Below are 14177 nucleotides of genomic sequence, written 5' to 3' on the forward strand. Positions count from 1 at the left end.
TTTATTTGAATTATCATTTCTTTTATTAACAGTTAATCTATTTGTATTTGTATTGGCTTCTATTTAAGGAAATTTGGGGAAATTTAAGGAATGGCCATTTTTGTAAATGTACTGAGCAGTTCCTAAAGAGGTGAATTAGGCTATATTATTAAGATGGGTGATGGAAAAACAGCTGTTTTTATATGATTTTAAGTTCTGTTTTATACTCTTTCGGACAGCACATATTTCCTTTGTTACAGTGTGTGTGTGCATTTGACCAATCTGCAAGAGGGCTGTTGATTTAGCATTGAGCCAGACTTAGAAGAGGAAGTCATAGGCTTAACGTTTTGTCTGCTCGTTGTTTATATCTCAATGTACACATTTGTTTAAGTTTCTGGAAATTCTCCAAGAAAAAAGGTTGGTTCCTTGTCTGCAGTAAGTATCGGTATCATTAGATTCAGAAACATGTCCTCTCTGGTGCTCTTTGAGTTTTGGAGAGAGAGAGAGGAGAGAAGTTGAATGATACTAAGAGCAAGGATGATGTGGCCCAAGCTCAAATTTACAGTGCTTCAGCGTTACAGTGGTAGCTTGACAAAGCTGTCTTAGAAATGACTCTCATTAAAGAGACATTTAATCATATGGTGAATACAGAAAACAAACCCAGTTGACACCCATGCACTATTTCTGTAGGAACAACTTGACCCTGCTTCTTCTGTGTTTTTAATTCTTTTTTAGCACTCACAAATAGACAAGTCAGTTGTGCCTAAAGGGTATTTTCTCAATTTTAAATTAAACGTAAAAGTGCCTTTATTAATGCTAATCTCACTTTGTTTGGGAAGCTTGTCTATAAACAGGTCCCTTTGGCATTTTAGTCGTTTTCACACTGAGCATTCTGATACGAGACAGAGGCAGTCTGAGATACACCACCTTCTCAAGACAAGCTGACATATCTGTCTGTCCTGAAACTTAATTAAAGCCATTCAGCACATCCGCTACTAAAAGCGTGTGACCTCTCCGGCGGCCTCAGTGTGGGTTGAGCTGTATGATTTCAGGCGCTGCGGGTTCGAGCTAGGACTATGTCACAAGCCTGCTCAGTTCTGGATTCCACAAACCGAGGCACACAGTTGGTTCAGTGCGAACCAAAATTGTCTTGGTTCCCTAAAGGACACAGCCCTCCTGGGTTTACAGCGATTTGTTGATTTGTCCTCTCCTGCAGTCGGGTACGTGTCTGTGGTCCCAGCAACATTTTATAAGTCAAATTGCTTGAAGTGGGGCCGGTCAGAGGTGTCTGTCTATGCTTCCTCGCTCTTTCCTTTATTAGGACCCAGGGTATGTAGCCATCATTGGAGACATGAAAAACACAGTTGTGTTGGAATTAATGGGAAACTGCAGTCCTATTTTTATATTGGGGGGGGTTAGAAAGAAGCAGAATTGATGAGTGCATTTCAAACTGCAATGAAAGTAAAACGTGCACAGTAACGCATAAAACCTCCAATTTACATCACAATATAGATTATGGTGCTGCATGCAATTTGTGCAAACTCTCACTCTCACCCTCTGCGAGACCAGGGGTTTATGACAACATGGTAACTATACAGTCATTTCACAATTTTATACTTAATTCAGAATTCGTAAAATGTTGCGATACTGTCAAATAACTTATTTTGTTACTGAGATTTAATAACTGGCCTGAGAAATTCGGACTGCAGTTTCCCTTTAATAAATATTTGGTGATTCACAATTTTAATGAAAAATCTAGAGTGTATATATATTGTCCTTTACGATAATGACTGCCCCAAGAGGCTTGCGTGTTTATTACAGAGAAGACAAAATAGTCAAAGAAAGAGCAATCAGTGAAAATAAAAGGCAAAAAATAGTTACAGAAATAGATCAAAGCGTATTACACATGAGGGCGCAATTACAAGCGCATTCAGTGGAGTGTCACCATGATGGATGAAAAAATAAGTCTGTAAGTCTGATAAAAACTATATGTTACGTTTATCTGCGGGAAAGTGTTGGGACAGCGGATATTGTTGCAAGATATAGAAGCAAAAGCTGTTTTCAGAGAATGTCTTCTATCTGTATTGTATTTGCTTTTCCTTGAAAGTGTAGTGGATTTTTAAACTTTGTGCTTGCTTTGGTTCATACATGTATTGCCATAACGAATCCAATTCTAACAGAAATGTTTTGATCATTTGCACCCTTAATTGAATGTTTTATGTTTAAAGTAATTAATTACTTAATATCTAGAATTAACCTTTCGATTTAGATACAGGAGGATTTTCTATATGTAACAGAGTTAAAATGAATGTTTGAGAAGGTATGTAAGATGGTGAATGTAATTAAAATTCTGCTGTTGTGTACAAGCTTAACTATCACTTAGCAGACGTTTACCAAATGTAGAAAGGCTACTTTTATTTGTTAAAGAAGGCCATCAACATAGAATAGTTGTTAGGATTCCTGACAGGTGGGTCATGGACTCGGATCTGGCTGGTGTACCCTTCAGAAATACACCACTCTCAGATTGCTCAGTAAATGACTGCTGTGTAAGTGAATCACTCTCCAGGTTATCATTGTAAATGAGAATTTGTTCTCCATTGAACAGTCTGGTTTGAAAAAAGGATCAATTAAAGATATTATGTTGTAATTGAATTTGAAAATAATATCCTGATTTAACTAGCAATGTGGCCTAAAGTCAGTCGGATTATTGCTTTCTTTTCCCTTTCATTTTGAAACTGCTGGTTGGTTGTACTGCATTCATTGTTTGGGGATGTCGGTAAGATTGATAGACAATACCAGCGTACTGTTTAACAACAGGGTATATAAAGGTTTCTGAATACCGATTGCCAAACTGCCTTCAAATTTAAACTTAATTTGTTGCTGGTGGTTTCACCACACTGTACAGAGATGCTAATTTTAAGGAAGGACTTAAAATACTTGAGTACATGTGCTTTATCTGTGGTGGACTACAGTGCTAAACAGGACGCTCCTTTTATAACGATAAAACACATATACTCCACCACCTTCTGTGGATATTTCTAACATGAAGTGGATAACTGTTAATAAAAGATGTATAATTTAATTGTGGTTATTCCTTTACAAGTTGTACTTTAGCAATCGCATTGAGTGCGTTTTGAATCACAATCACAAAGAATACCTTTTCAACTGACTGGAACAAAGAAAAAATCCTTGATAATTTCTCACGATTCTTGCTTTTTAGCTGTGGCACGTTTACAATAGCCTTTTAGATGATCGATCTGCTTTAATTTGACCTAATGCAGACCAGTACAGGAATAGTTCGTGCTACCATAGCACAGTATAAACCCAACCGGAATTCCTCAGACTTCCCAGAGCCGAACTGGAGAATGCAAAAGTTGGGGTCTCTTCTGCGGTGTTCCGGGTTAGTCTGAACGCATTTACGCTGTTGGGGGCTTTCATCTGTAAGATCGCATCTTCGAGCGCCCTATGACACATGCAGAATGACTTAGCACCTAGTTTGGCAAGTGAAAAATCTATGAATATGTTGGAAACCTCTGTCTGGGGCTGGATGGTGACGCATTAATTAGCGTTGCTGCCCTGCCGTGCGGGGGGTTGCTTTCAATTCCGGGCCTTGGTAATTCGGGGAATGTGTGGAATTTGTCCTCCTCGTGTTCACATGGGTTTGCTCCAGGTGGTCCGGTTTCTTCCCACACTCCAAAATTATAACGGCGCTGTCGGTGACAGGTTAACTCGCATCAGGGGAGATTGGTCCTGGTGTGACTGTGTGTTTGTGTCTGTGTGTGCGCTGCAGCAGACTGGTGTCCCAGCTTGCGCCCATGGCTTGTTGGGATAGGCCCCGGCTCCTCCTTTTCCCTGAATTGGATGAAGTGGTCAGGAAATGGATGGATGTTTGCCCGTGCTTAGGCTTTCACTAGGACAACCGAAAGGCCTGCTGGAAGAAGGTGGTAGTGCAGAGAAAAAGGATTTGAAAAGTTGACCGTAACATGGCTCCTGGCCTTTTAGTCTTTTTTTTAATGGATGGCACACAGAGAATTCTTTAGTAGTTTGGTTTATATATCTATAGATGATTTTGGTTAAAATAAGTTAGTCAAAATGCATAGGTGAAGAGAATCATCAATATTTTCTCTTCAGTCAGTAAAAATTATACCCTTTGTGGAGCGTAAGTGTTTTCATAAGCACTTCAGCATACAGTGTTTATGGGAATATATTTCAAGATCATATTTTTCTAATTTTTCTTTCTTTTTTTATTAGGCCTAGAGCTCTGTGGAGTAAAATCAGGCTTTGTGATTTTGTAAGTTCTCTGGAGATCCAGTCTGGATATGCAGTATACCTGGGATGCAAATCGCAGGCGACAATTGTCATTGCTGTATTCGTACATTGGGAGGTTTATTTCAGGGCATGCGGTTTGTCAGAAGTAGTTTGATTGTAACTTGAACACAAAAGGTGAAGGATGTTGGTTTTTTGGGGGCTTTTTTGAATATCTAAAAATGATAAACCGTACACTTGGCAAGTTTTTTTAGATATATTGGCTACAGCTAAATCAAGGAATGAAATATGAAGCTTCCCTATAGGAGGTCTATGGTGTTATTCAGCTTCGCTAAAAAAAGCTGCTTGGTTACAATAGGTACTGTACCATAACAATATGGTGAGGTTGTATTGCTAAAGCAAAGGTTGTTTGTGTCCATTGAGAAGCCTATTTTATATCATTCTCTGTCACGTTCACTTTACAAACAGCCTTCTTTCTCTCTCCCTCTCTCTGAAAAGATCCTCACAAACGATTTGATCAGAAACACATTCCACTTCAGCTGGTAAGTGTAAAGAGCAAGTTGGCTCGCCCGGTATTGGAGCTTGGCTTTGGGTTTTTCCTTTTTGTTTTTTTACCTATGCTGCCTAATCCCAGGGCACCCTAACAAAAACATCTCACATCTCGCTGCATTCTATCCATGATTACGACATCTTTAGATTTTGTTTTCTTACTAAACCTTATTTTTCCCCTTCATTTTTCTGTTGGCTGTGCAATAAGCAATAACCTGCTTTCTAACTTAAATTTCCCATTTTCTCTCTTCCTCTATTCCACACAGTGTTGTTTCACATCTTATAGCGGTCGGTTTAAAGGTAGGACTCTGGTTTCTCCTCTTTTAATGCTTATTGTGTCTTTTCTCACTTTTTGCTTCGGTATTCTTTTGGCTTTTTGTGGACTGTGGAGCCACCCTTTTAATCTTTAGATCTTAATGCATTTTTTTTTCATTTTACTTTTTTGTCTGCAGCATACATAGTGTGTATATTGTGCAACTTTTTTTTGTTTGGATTTTTTGCAGTTATTTGTGCTGCATTCAGGTTACTGGATGCTTCACAATGGTTAAGTAAGACTTTGCATTTGTATAGCACTTCTAAAGTGTTTTAAATAAAGGAGGGGACCAACTGTATCTGCCACTGAAGGGTAGCACACACCTAGGTGATACTTGGCAGCTCTTCTGTGCCAACAAGCCCTCTGCAAAGCAGATTGGTTTGAGAAGTGAGAAATGACATCAACAGTTCAGCAAGGGAGGAAACATTAAGGTAGAGCACATTGAGGAAGCCTAAAGTGGAATTTTTGAAAACTAGAGATTAACACCCCAATTCGTGTCAACAAGTTAGTGGTTCTGGTTGTCCATTGCATTTTCAATAGGCCACTGGAAAGCCACGTCTTTGACTGAAATTGTTTTATATGCATGTGTGATCTGTCTTATTATAATGACTAAATTAAAGTGTTTAAAAGGACTTGTATGTTTTCAAAATGTTTTTAAATACTGACGTGTCTCTGCTTTGCGACTTAGAATGGTGATCTTTCCATTACTTCCTAAATACCCTTTACCCCGACTTCCAACTTAATACTTATAATATGTCTAAGATTCCATGCTTATTATTCCCTATTCACTCGGGCACCTTTTCACATTGGGAGGCTTAATTTTGGAGTGATTTATAAATATTCAGATGCCTGACTTGGGAGAATATTTGCAACATAATGACTGGAGAACATTTGCAACTTAATCATTGTTGCCAGGCACTGAGCAGTGAGGCTCTAAAGGATCATTTTAACCCTTGTGTGAACACTGGATAGTAGAGGCCAAATAATTACTTAAGTGAGATACTGTATGAATTTTGGCCTTTTGACAAAGATGTATTGAATGGTATTTCGAATTACTTATGCTACAGTATTTATATATTTATAAATTATTTGACAATGTATTTGTAACATCTTAGTAGAAAGACAGTGTCTCCTATAGCACAGTGCCACCTACTGGTCCTTCATCAATACAGCAGTGGCCTAGTGTTAATCAGTCTCATTCCACTGCTGACCAGACCCATCCTCCCTTGGCTTCAGAGAACTGCTGTCTTGATCAGGTTTGAAGTTGCCAACAATAGCAAATATGCCAAATAATTTTAACACTGATAAAGGCTGCAATTGTGCTCTGATCTCGAATATTCTGGTTTTTCACATTTGGTCCTTGTGCAATAGTCTACATATGGCAGCCCCGAAACACACTACTGCCCTTACATATAGCAAAATTTATTTTCAGACACCACTCGGCTATCAATACAGAAAATAATATTTAACAGTGCTATGTAAATATTTTGAACATATTGGCAAGTTAACATTCACCTCTACTTCACTATAATTCATCACATTTTCTTGCTATAACACTGAACATTGTCACGTGTTAGAAGCATGCTTTTGACTGTATAAAGAAGCATTGCTTGTCATTGCTCACAATTTAACAGACTGCTTTGCAATTCTGATCAGTTCAGATCTGTTTCCAGTCTCACAACACCCAGTTCCACGTTCGCTTCTTGTTGGAAATGAAAACAAGATGTCTCTGAAGTATGAACCCTTGCACTTGCAGTGGTAACAAGAAAATAATCTTATCCTGGCTTTGTTTCCAAATGAGTCTTGAAGTTTGTCTGATTAGTCAGATGTCTCATGACGCTTTTGATAGATCAGTATAGTATTGTTACACTTAATTGTTAGTGGTTAATGGACGTTTAATAGATTTGCTGTAGGTCTTACATGATCTGCATTTGTTCGTAAGGTCTGTCAAGCACTTATTCTGTGTTCTGAATGTTTTTGCTCACTAACTGAGACAATCTATTGTGAGATTAACAAGAGAAACGAGAAGCTGAAAATGAAACAAATGGGGATTCTTCTGTGGCTTAAACAGTTGGGGCTGGTTGAGAAGCTTGAGCTGTGGTGCAAATTCAGACCTTGTTCATGTCATTAGCAGACTACAGCCGGGATTCCCCGGAGGTGGCAGCGAGGAATTGGAAAGGATGCCTCCAGTCTGTAGTGTTAGGATTCGTCAGGGCTCTGCAGGAGTGACACCGAACAGAGGCTGCTGTGGTTGTGAAAGAATGGTAGAACATGACAGGGGCTGTGGGTGGGTTTGTCAGATCTGCCCTTCCTCTCTCTCTCTCCCTGTGCAGTACAGGAGCTGCTGCTGTGAACCGAGGCCTAAAAAACCCAAAACATTGCTAATTCCAAGTTGGAAAGGTACAGGAAAAAAAAACAATAACGAAAGCAGGCCTTGTTTCGTCTATATGTCACTTTGTCATACCTATGAATGTGTATGCTTTACCTGACGTCAACTGAAATAATCACAGCCAGGTAGTGATTAGGGTTGCGGGAGTGTAGGACAAGTTGCCACACCATGTTGTTGAAGCTGGTATCTTGCCTTCCTTCAAGAAACGGCTGGGTGTCATGCCTGGACCGTTCGTCCGTTAGAAACCAAACAAACAAGATGGGCCCAGTGGGCTCCTGTGTAAACTATATTTGTTTATGTCTGAGCTTAAAATCTCTGTGAACATCTGTTCCTGGCGCAGACCTTAAACAGTTTGGATTATGCCATCCTACATGACTACTCTTTCCATTTGCTTTTCACACGATCAGGTGTCTCTTTCAAGGAGTGTGAAAACTCATTTGTGCCCGCCTGCGTTTTAAGTACTGTAAGTCTTTTACAAAAGCAACGCCTGAAATTTCTCTGTGATTAAAGCCTGGGGAGAAAAGGGGGGGGGGGGGTTCAGTGAGGGAGGCATGGAAAAATCTAATAGTTTTCAGTATAAGTTAGTGATCCCTGAAAGCAGTGCTGGCTGTTTTAACAGGCGGGCTTCGTCAGAAGAGGCGTGCTGTGAGGGCTGTGCACCACTGCTTCGTTCCCATGCTTTCATGGGGTGGCTGATGATGCATCTGTAAGCTCCCACTGCTGTTCTCTCTCAGTGGGGTCCTGGAGGCTGAATAAGACTGCACAGAGTTCATTCTGTGGCATGTTAATTCTATTCAGAAACCTCAGGTATGTGGAGGTTGTAAGCACTGTATGTGCTGTGTTTCTTTGTCTTCGGTTCTTACACTTTTGGGCGGTACAGTGTAGCCCTCACCATTGAGCTGGTTTTCGTATCTCTGGAAAAAAAAGAAAAAAAAGCGGTGTGCCGCTGATACAGACTGAATATTTTTTTGACAGGGCAGTCATAAGACATTTCTGTGTATTCCCACTGTAAAATCTTTTTAAAGTATTACCACTTAAAATGGGGGAAGACCTGAAATGAAATGAAATGAAATTGCCTGTATTTTCCTTCACCTTCAAATACACGTTGCTTTCATTTCATTTCTAATCTAAAATGCACTACAGGTATTTATATTTGGTAAGTGCTTTATTCTTAGAGGGTTATGGTGACCTGAAATCTAGCCAGCAGCTACTGAGTACAAGATGGGACACCAATTCACACACGCATACAATTTAGAGATCCCTTTTAAGATATAATTTCTTTGGACTTGAGCAAGAAGCTGGAATACCCCAAGAAATCCCCTAATTTCTTGATCACAGAGAATGTGTGAACTCTACAGAGTAGCACCCGATTTTGGAATATAATCAAAGACTGTAGGGCTATGAGGTGCAGCCATGGAAACTGCTTATTATTATTGGAAATTATAGGACCACTCAACACATTTCATGAACTATTTTTGGTTGATTGTGTAAGTTTAGGACTGTCCAACTCTACACGTGAACACGGAGATGATACATTACTATACCAAAATAACTTCTTAATCTCATGAAGCCATACTGTAACCTTACGCATGTACAATAACCAGTGAAGGTGTGACGGTATAAATTTGTGCCAAATTAATAGGATTTGAATTTCCCTCTTGAGATTGATCTTTATTAGTGTGGACAATAAATAAACTGCAACCCTGATCGCTGTGTAGAATCTTTAAAAAATACAACATAGAGAAAATGTATGTAACACAAGGCATTTGTTAATGTAGAATGATTGCAGAACTAATGGTTAGTTACAGAAAGTAACCTACAGTTAGTAATAGAAAGTAGCATACCCTTTTCAACCTGAATGCAGTCATCCCTTCCCGTTTTTTTGTATGCAAGTGTCTGCTTTTTCAGTTTTCATTTACAACTATAAATGTGTTTTGCTTTTTGTCAGGGAGGTAGACAAAGTGTACAAATAGATGGTTGTTTTTCAAGGACTAATACAAAGTTAGAGTGAGAATAGTGTTATAGTTGCCTTGCAACATATACAGTATGTGCTTAAAAGCAAATTATATTGGTTTGTAAGGAATTGCAGCCAATTCCTGGTCAAAGCTGTGATTCTCTGTGAGCTGTTCTTTTCCTGTGGGTGTGATTTGAGTTGCTGGAGTTCTGCAAAGGAGCTTTACCTTGTGTAAGATGCATCAGAATTTATACTGATTTTAGGATTTGTAAAGAGATTTTTTTGCGCCAGTTATCCAGTGCAACAGAGAATGGAAATAGTCTCTTTTTATTCAGTACAAGATCTTTTAAATATATGCAGTGTGGTGGAGCTCCTTTTTATGATATTATTTCTAAAAAGCTTAATGAATCAAATTTATGATTATACTTGTAATGAGGGTGACCCAAAAGGTAATGGTTGAAATTCAGTGCCTCAGATCAAAATGGCCTTTTCTTCTACTGTGTTTTTAAGCTCACATTTTGTCAAGAAAATTCACTGTTGATTTGCTAGGAATTTTATGAACGTGTGCCTTGAATTTTCTAAAACGTCTTTCTCAAGCTGAAAGGTATTAGTTTTCTTCTTTTAAGACTAAAATTGGTTATTGGAACCTTTGGGTGATCTGATTTTCTAAGGATGTGTTTTTTAGTTTTAAATACAGTAGGACAAGCTTTTATGTATTTACATCATGTCTTTTACATAGATAGCTACAAACTATCAGATTGTGAAGGCTTGTTATTGTGTGTTTATGTACAGTACAGGTTTTAAACTTAAAAGTTGTACTCTTATACCAAAAGACTGACTGTTCCTGCTAAGAAGCCTTATATCCATTCAAGCCACATTACATGTTGTGTGCTAAGAATAACTCGGGTGTAATCTATTCTATAATAAAGAGCTCAGGATGCCTTGGAATAATTATTGGCCCCACTGTTTTGAAACTCTGTAAAAGTAACCAAAGTATGTTGTGGTTTAACCCAATAAAGTGTTAGTGACTCAACCTGTTATGTCTGCTGTTTGCACCACATGTAATTGTTGTCTTTTGTTGGCTTGTTCCCCAGTTAGAGGACAGAGTAGCATGTATGTTGCACTGCTTGGTTGGTTTAATCAAAAGGCATCACTGCTGCTGAGCATTGCAAGTGGAAGGACTGGGCTCATGGCTTTCACTTCAGTAAGTTTTAAGCCTGCGATGCTCCACCTTGTTATGCTGTGTGATTGTGCCATTTATCTGATCTCCTTTAACAGAATTAACAGTAACTTACTATGTCGTTAACTCTCTTGTAGTTTAGTTTCTGTAGGAGTTTTGTCTTTGCTCAGTCCTATGAAGAGGCTTCAGCTTTAGAATGGCTGATGACTGCTTACCTGATAGACTTGAAAGGCTTTAGCATGGAAGTACTTGTAAATTTCTGTACCAGTTCCAAAACATTTAGTAAAATTTGGAGAAAAAAAGACAAACCTCCCCTCTTTCATTGTTGAAGCATTTGTGAGTGTGACGTCAGTTTTTTAATGCTACGTAAGGCGACTTGGTGTCAGTTTTGCTGTTCGTACTGCACATGATTAGGACCGTACTTGACAACTATGTAGTAGGTTCAGTGAAGATTTTTTTATCTGGAGTTCCCCAAAATGCAACGGGGAAATGACGTGCTGCCTTTTTTCACCTCCCTCCTTCAGGGCCTGTCAGCTTCTGCCGTCTAGGAAGCTGGCTGAGCCTCGGCTATATGCCGCACCTGAAGGAGAAGGAAGCAATGAGGGAAGAGTCCGACTGATTAGCCTCTGGAGTGAAGCATGACTCTTCGAGTCCAAACATTTTTGGAAGGTAGAGAGAGAATTGGCATTCGCTGTTACTCACTCCTCTTGCTATTGCCACCTGGTTAGCTGCAGACTATCAGGCTGCATTTTAATATATTCCTGTGTGGATCTTCATTCACCAGAGCTTTTCCAAAGTGCCAAATCCGGTTTACACTTGACATAGCTGAGATAAAACAGTGCCATGCCAGGACTGAAGGCCTCCACCTGTGCTTCAGGCACTGGCGTTTGCACTGTAAATCCTAAGTTGTCCTTCTGTATGTTACAGTATTTGTTCTAAGCTAAAGTTTTTAACCTCACTTCCTGCAAATTAAAATAGCTTTTTATTGTAGGCTGCCGCACTATTGTTCTGCTTAAGAGTTTCTTCCAATACAGGCAGTTATCCAACCATCCATTTTCTGATAAAGCAACAAACGCCAGGCATGCACGCCCTGGATGGGATGCCAGTCCGTTGCAGGGCACACACACAGACACAAACACTCACGCGCTTAGACCAGGGCTAGTATTCCCAGAAGCCAGTTGACCTACAAGTATGTGTTTGGACTGTGGGAGGAAACTGGAACACCTGGAGGAAACCCAGACAAAAACGTAATGTATTCGGAATTAATTAGGAATGTGCAGAAGGTCATTTGCTTTACTTAGTTTCCAGCCGTGCGTCACATTTATATACGTGTATGTAGTAATAAATAAGCCAAGCATGCCTACTTACCATTTCAATGTTTGAAGTCCGCAACTCCAAAACATTTACTACGTGTCTTTTCCACTTTTAGGTCTCAAGTGTTTCAAGCTTCTGATCAGTCACGTTTACATTTGTTTTTCTTCCATTTGTAGACTTTGCAACATTATCGTTTACATTCAGCTGTTGATTCTGTCCGTCAGTTTGGCAGAATTTCTGGCCGTTTAAAATAAAAAAATTGGTACTGTATAAGAATAAATGGTGCAGCTTTGACAAGCTAAGCCTTTTTATTGTTTTATTTCTAGTACTTACCACAAAAGAATATCTTGAAACAGTGCTTTTCTGGGAACTCCACTTAAAGCGCTATACAGATAATGGGGACTCCCCTCCACCACCACCAATGTGTAGCATCCACCTAAGTGATGCGATGGCAGCCGTGGTGCACCAGTACGCTCACCAGACAACAGCTATCGGTGTGGAGAACATAGTAAAGAAGCCAATTTTTATATGGGGTTTGTTGGGAGGCCATGATTGGTAAAGGCCAAGAGGAAATTCTATTGTTATGTTGGATTCTGAAACACTTCTGTTCTATTTAACTTTACAAAATGAAGTTATACTGTGCATGCTCCAGTCAATACAAACAATGTCCTTTTGAAAAATGTTACAGTTCTTCTTACTGCGAAGCTAAAGATGTTAGTGTCAGAGCAGTGAATGCCGTTCTTCTGGTTTTGATTAATTTTGATTCCACGTTTCCCGGATTTCAGTTTCAGTTTATTTCTTCTGTACAAAAATGCCTGTTTGAGTTGCGTTTCTGTTCTTTGTGTTTGTAATGTTTTACCATCACGCAGTATCTGAGGCAGATCTGTGTTGTGTGGTTTTCTGTTATTGATTTGAAAGTTCTTTCTGCCGTTTTTGCAGTCAGTACCAAACCATTCCCCTTTGGCTTGCATTTTTTATTAAACTTTAGATTTTGATTTCGAGGCTATTTTCTCAAGTGTATGACTTCATTGCTAACAAGCCATGTTTATGCCTCTTTCAGTTGTTTGATAAAAGTGATGTGTTCAGTAGTGGCTGACCATTCAGTCTCTCTGGTATCCCTTTAGACTGGTTTTATATCCCATCTCCATGACTGGTTCAGGTCATACAGCTTGCTGGGCTGTGCCAGTGTGTCTGGGCTGGTGTACTTTGCTGTGCAGTATTATCTGGCCATGGTCCCTTGTCCTCCTGCAGGTAGGTTTTGCTTGCTTTTAAAATCGATCCTGCAATAATAATTAGTTTGAAAAGCTGGGAATATGCGCCTAAGAAAAAACCACAGATGTACAAAGCTAAGGAGGCAATGTGTTACTGACGTATACTTCCAGGATAGGCTATTAATGGTGTTAAGGCTTGCCTTGGGCCAGACAGACCCGAGGCGTGACTTTCTGGATGCTTCTCGCCTGGTTTTTTGATGTTCACAAGACTGTATCCTATCCCCACAGAATATGTGAGACGGGTTTGAAAGCCACTGCATATTACTATGTAGACCTAGGGTTGTGTTGATCAAGTTGGATAGGAACAGTGTTTATTGAATTACTTTGACAAAACCGATTTCTGTTCAATAATTTTCCTGCTGCCAAGATTTTTTTTTGTGTGTAGCACGTGGAACAGATTCAGTCCATCATTGCAGTTCATTCAAACCCGTGAACTAGGCGTTTTTATGGTGTCATAGCAGGAAGAAGGCTGGCTGAAAGAGCCTTCGTTTTTTTTGCAGTTTGTTCGTTGAGTTTTCCCTCGGCGATAAAATATCCTATTATATTTAATCGGAATTTCAGTTTGGCTCCTGGCCTTGTCGCTATTGTACTGAGCTGCTTTTCTGAGCACTAGGGTTTCTGTTCTCACTAAACCATGTCCTGTGTTTGTCTGAGAAGCAGCAAAACAATTTGCAAACAGCTGCTTACAGGAAACAAAGAAAATTCTGTCATTTTTGAGTATTGCAAGTTTGAATCCTGGCACCCATCCACTTCTATATTATTATGGTGTACAGTGTTCTTCAGGCCAAAACAAATCCTGTCTGAAAAATGCTTATTCATGTTAGATCGCAGCTTATTTTCTTTTGCTGTTCATTTGCCATGTTTTTGTAGCTACAATTACAGCCTTTGGTTGCAGAGATAATTGGAAGTATTGTGTTCCCTATTTACAAATGAATGCTTTCCATTGGTCTTTGGCTAACAGC

The 14177-nt window shown here is 39.4% G+C and overlaps 1 protein-coding gene across 3 annotated transcripts in view; it reads left to right on the forward strand.

Moving 5' to 3' along the window:
• ptbp3 (polypyrimidine tract binding protein 3) overlaps positions 1-14177 on the forward strand; it is a 92430-nt gene that overhangs the window by 12656 nt on the left and 65597 nt on the right. The window contains exon 2 of one of the 3 annotated variants that reach the window (XM_015362687.2): positions 4744-4787. The exons of 1 other annotated variant lie outside the window; for it this stretch is intronic. In XM_015362687.2, the coding sequence (XP_015218173.2) occupies positions 4744-4787 (44 nt within the window). Of the gene's footprint in view, positions 1-4743; positions 4788-5060; positions 5095-14177 lie in introns of all 3 variants that reach the window. One more of the 3 variants, XM_015362691.2, reaches the window with a different exon arrangement.

The sequence above is a fragment of the Lepisosteus oculatus genome, chromosome 3 (assembly GCF_040954835.1).
Source record: "Lepisosteus oculatus isolate fLepOcu1 chromosome 3, fLepOcu1.hap2, whole genome shotgun sequence".
NCBI classification, from domain to species: Eukaryota; Metazoa; Chordata; class Actinopteri; order Semionotiformes; family Lepisosteidae; genus Lepisosteus; species Lepisosteus oculatus.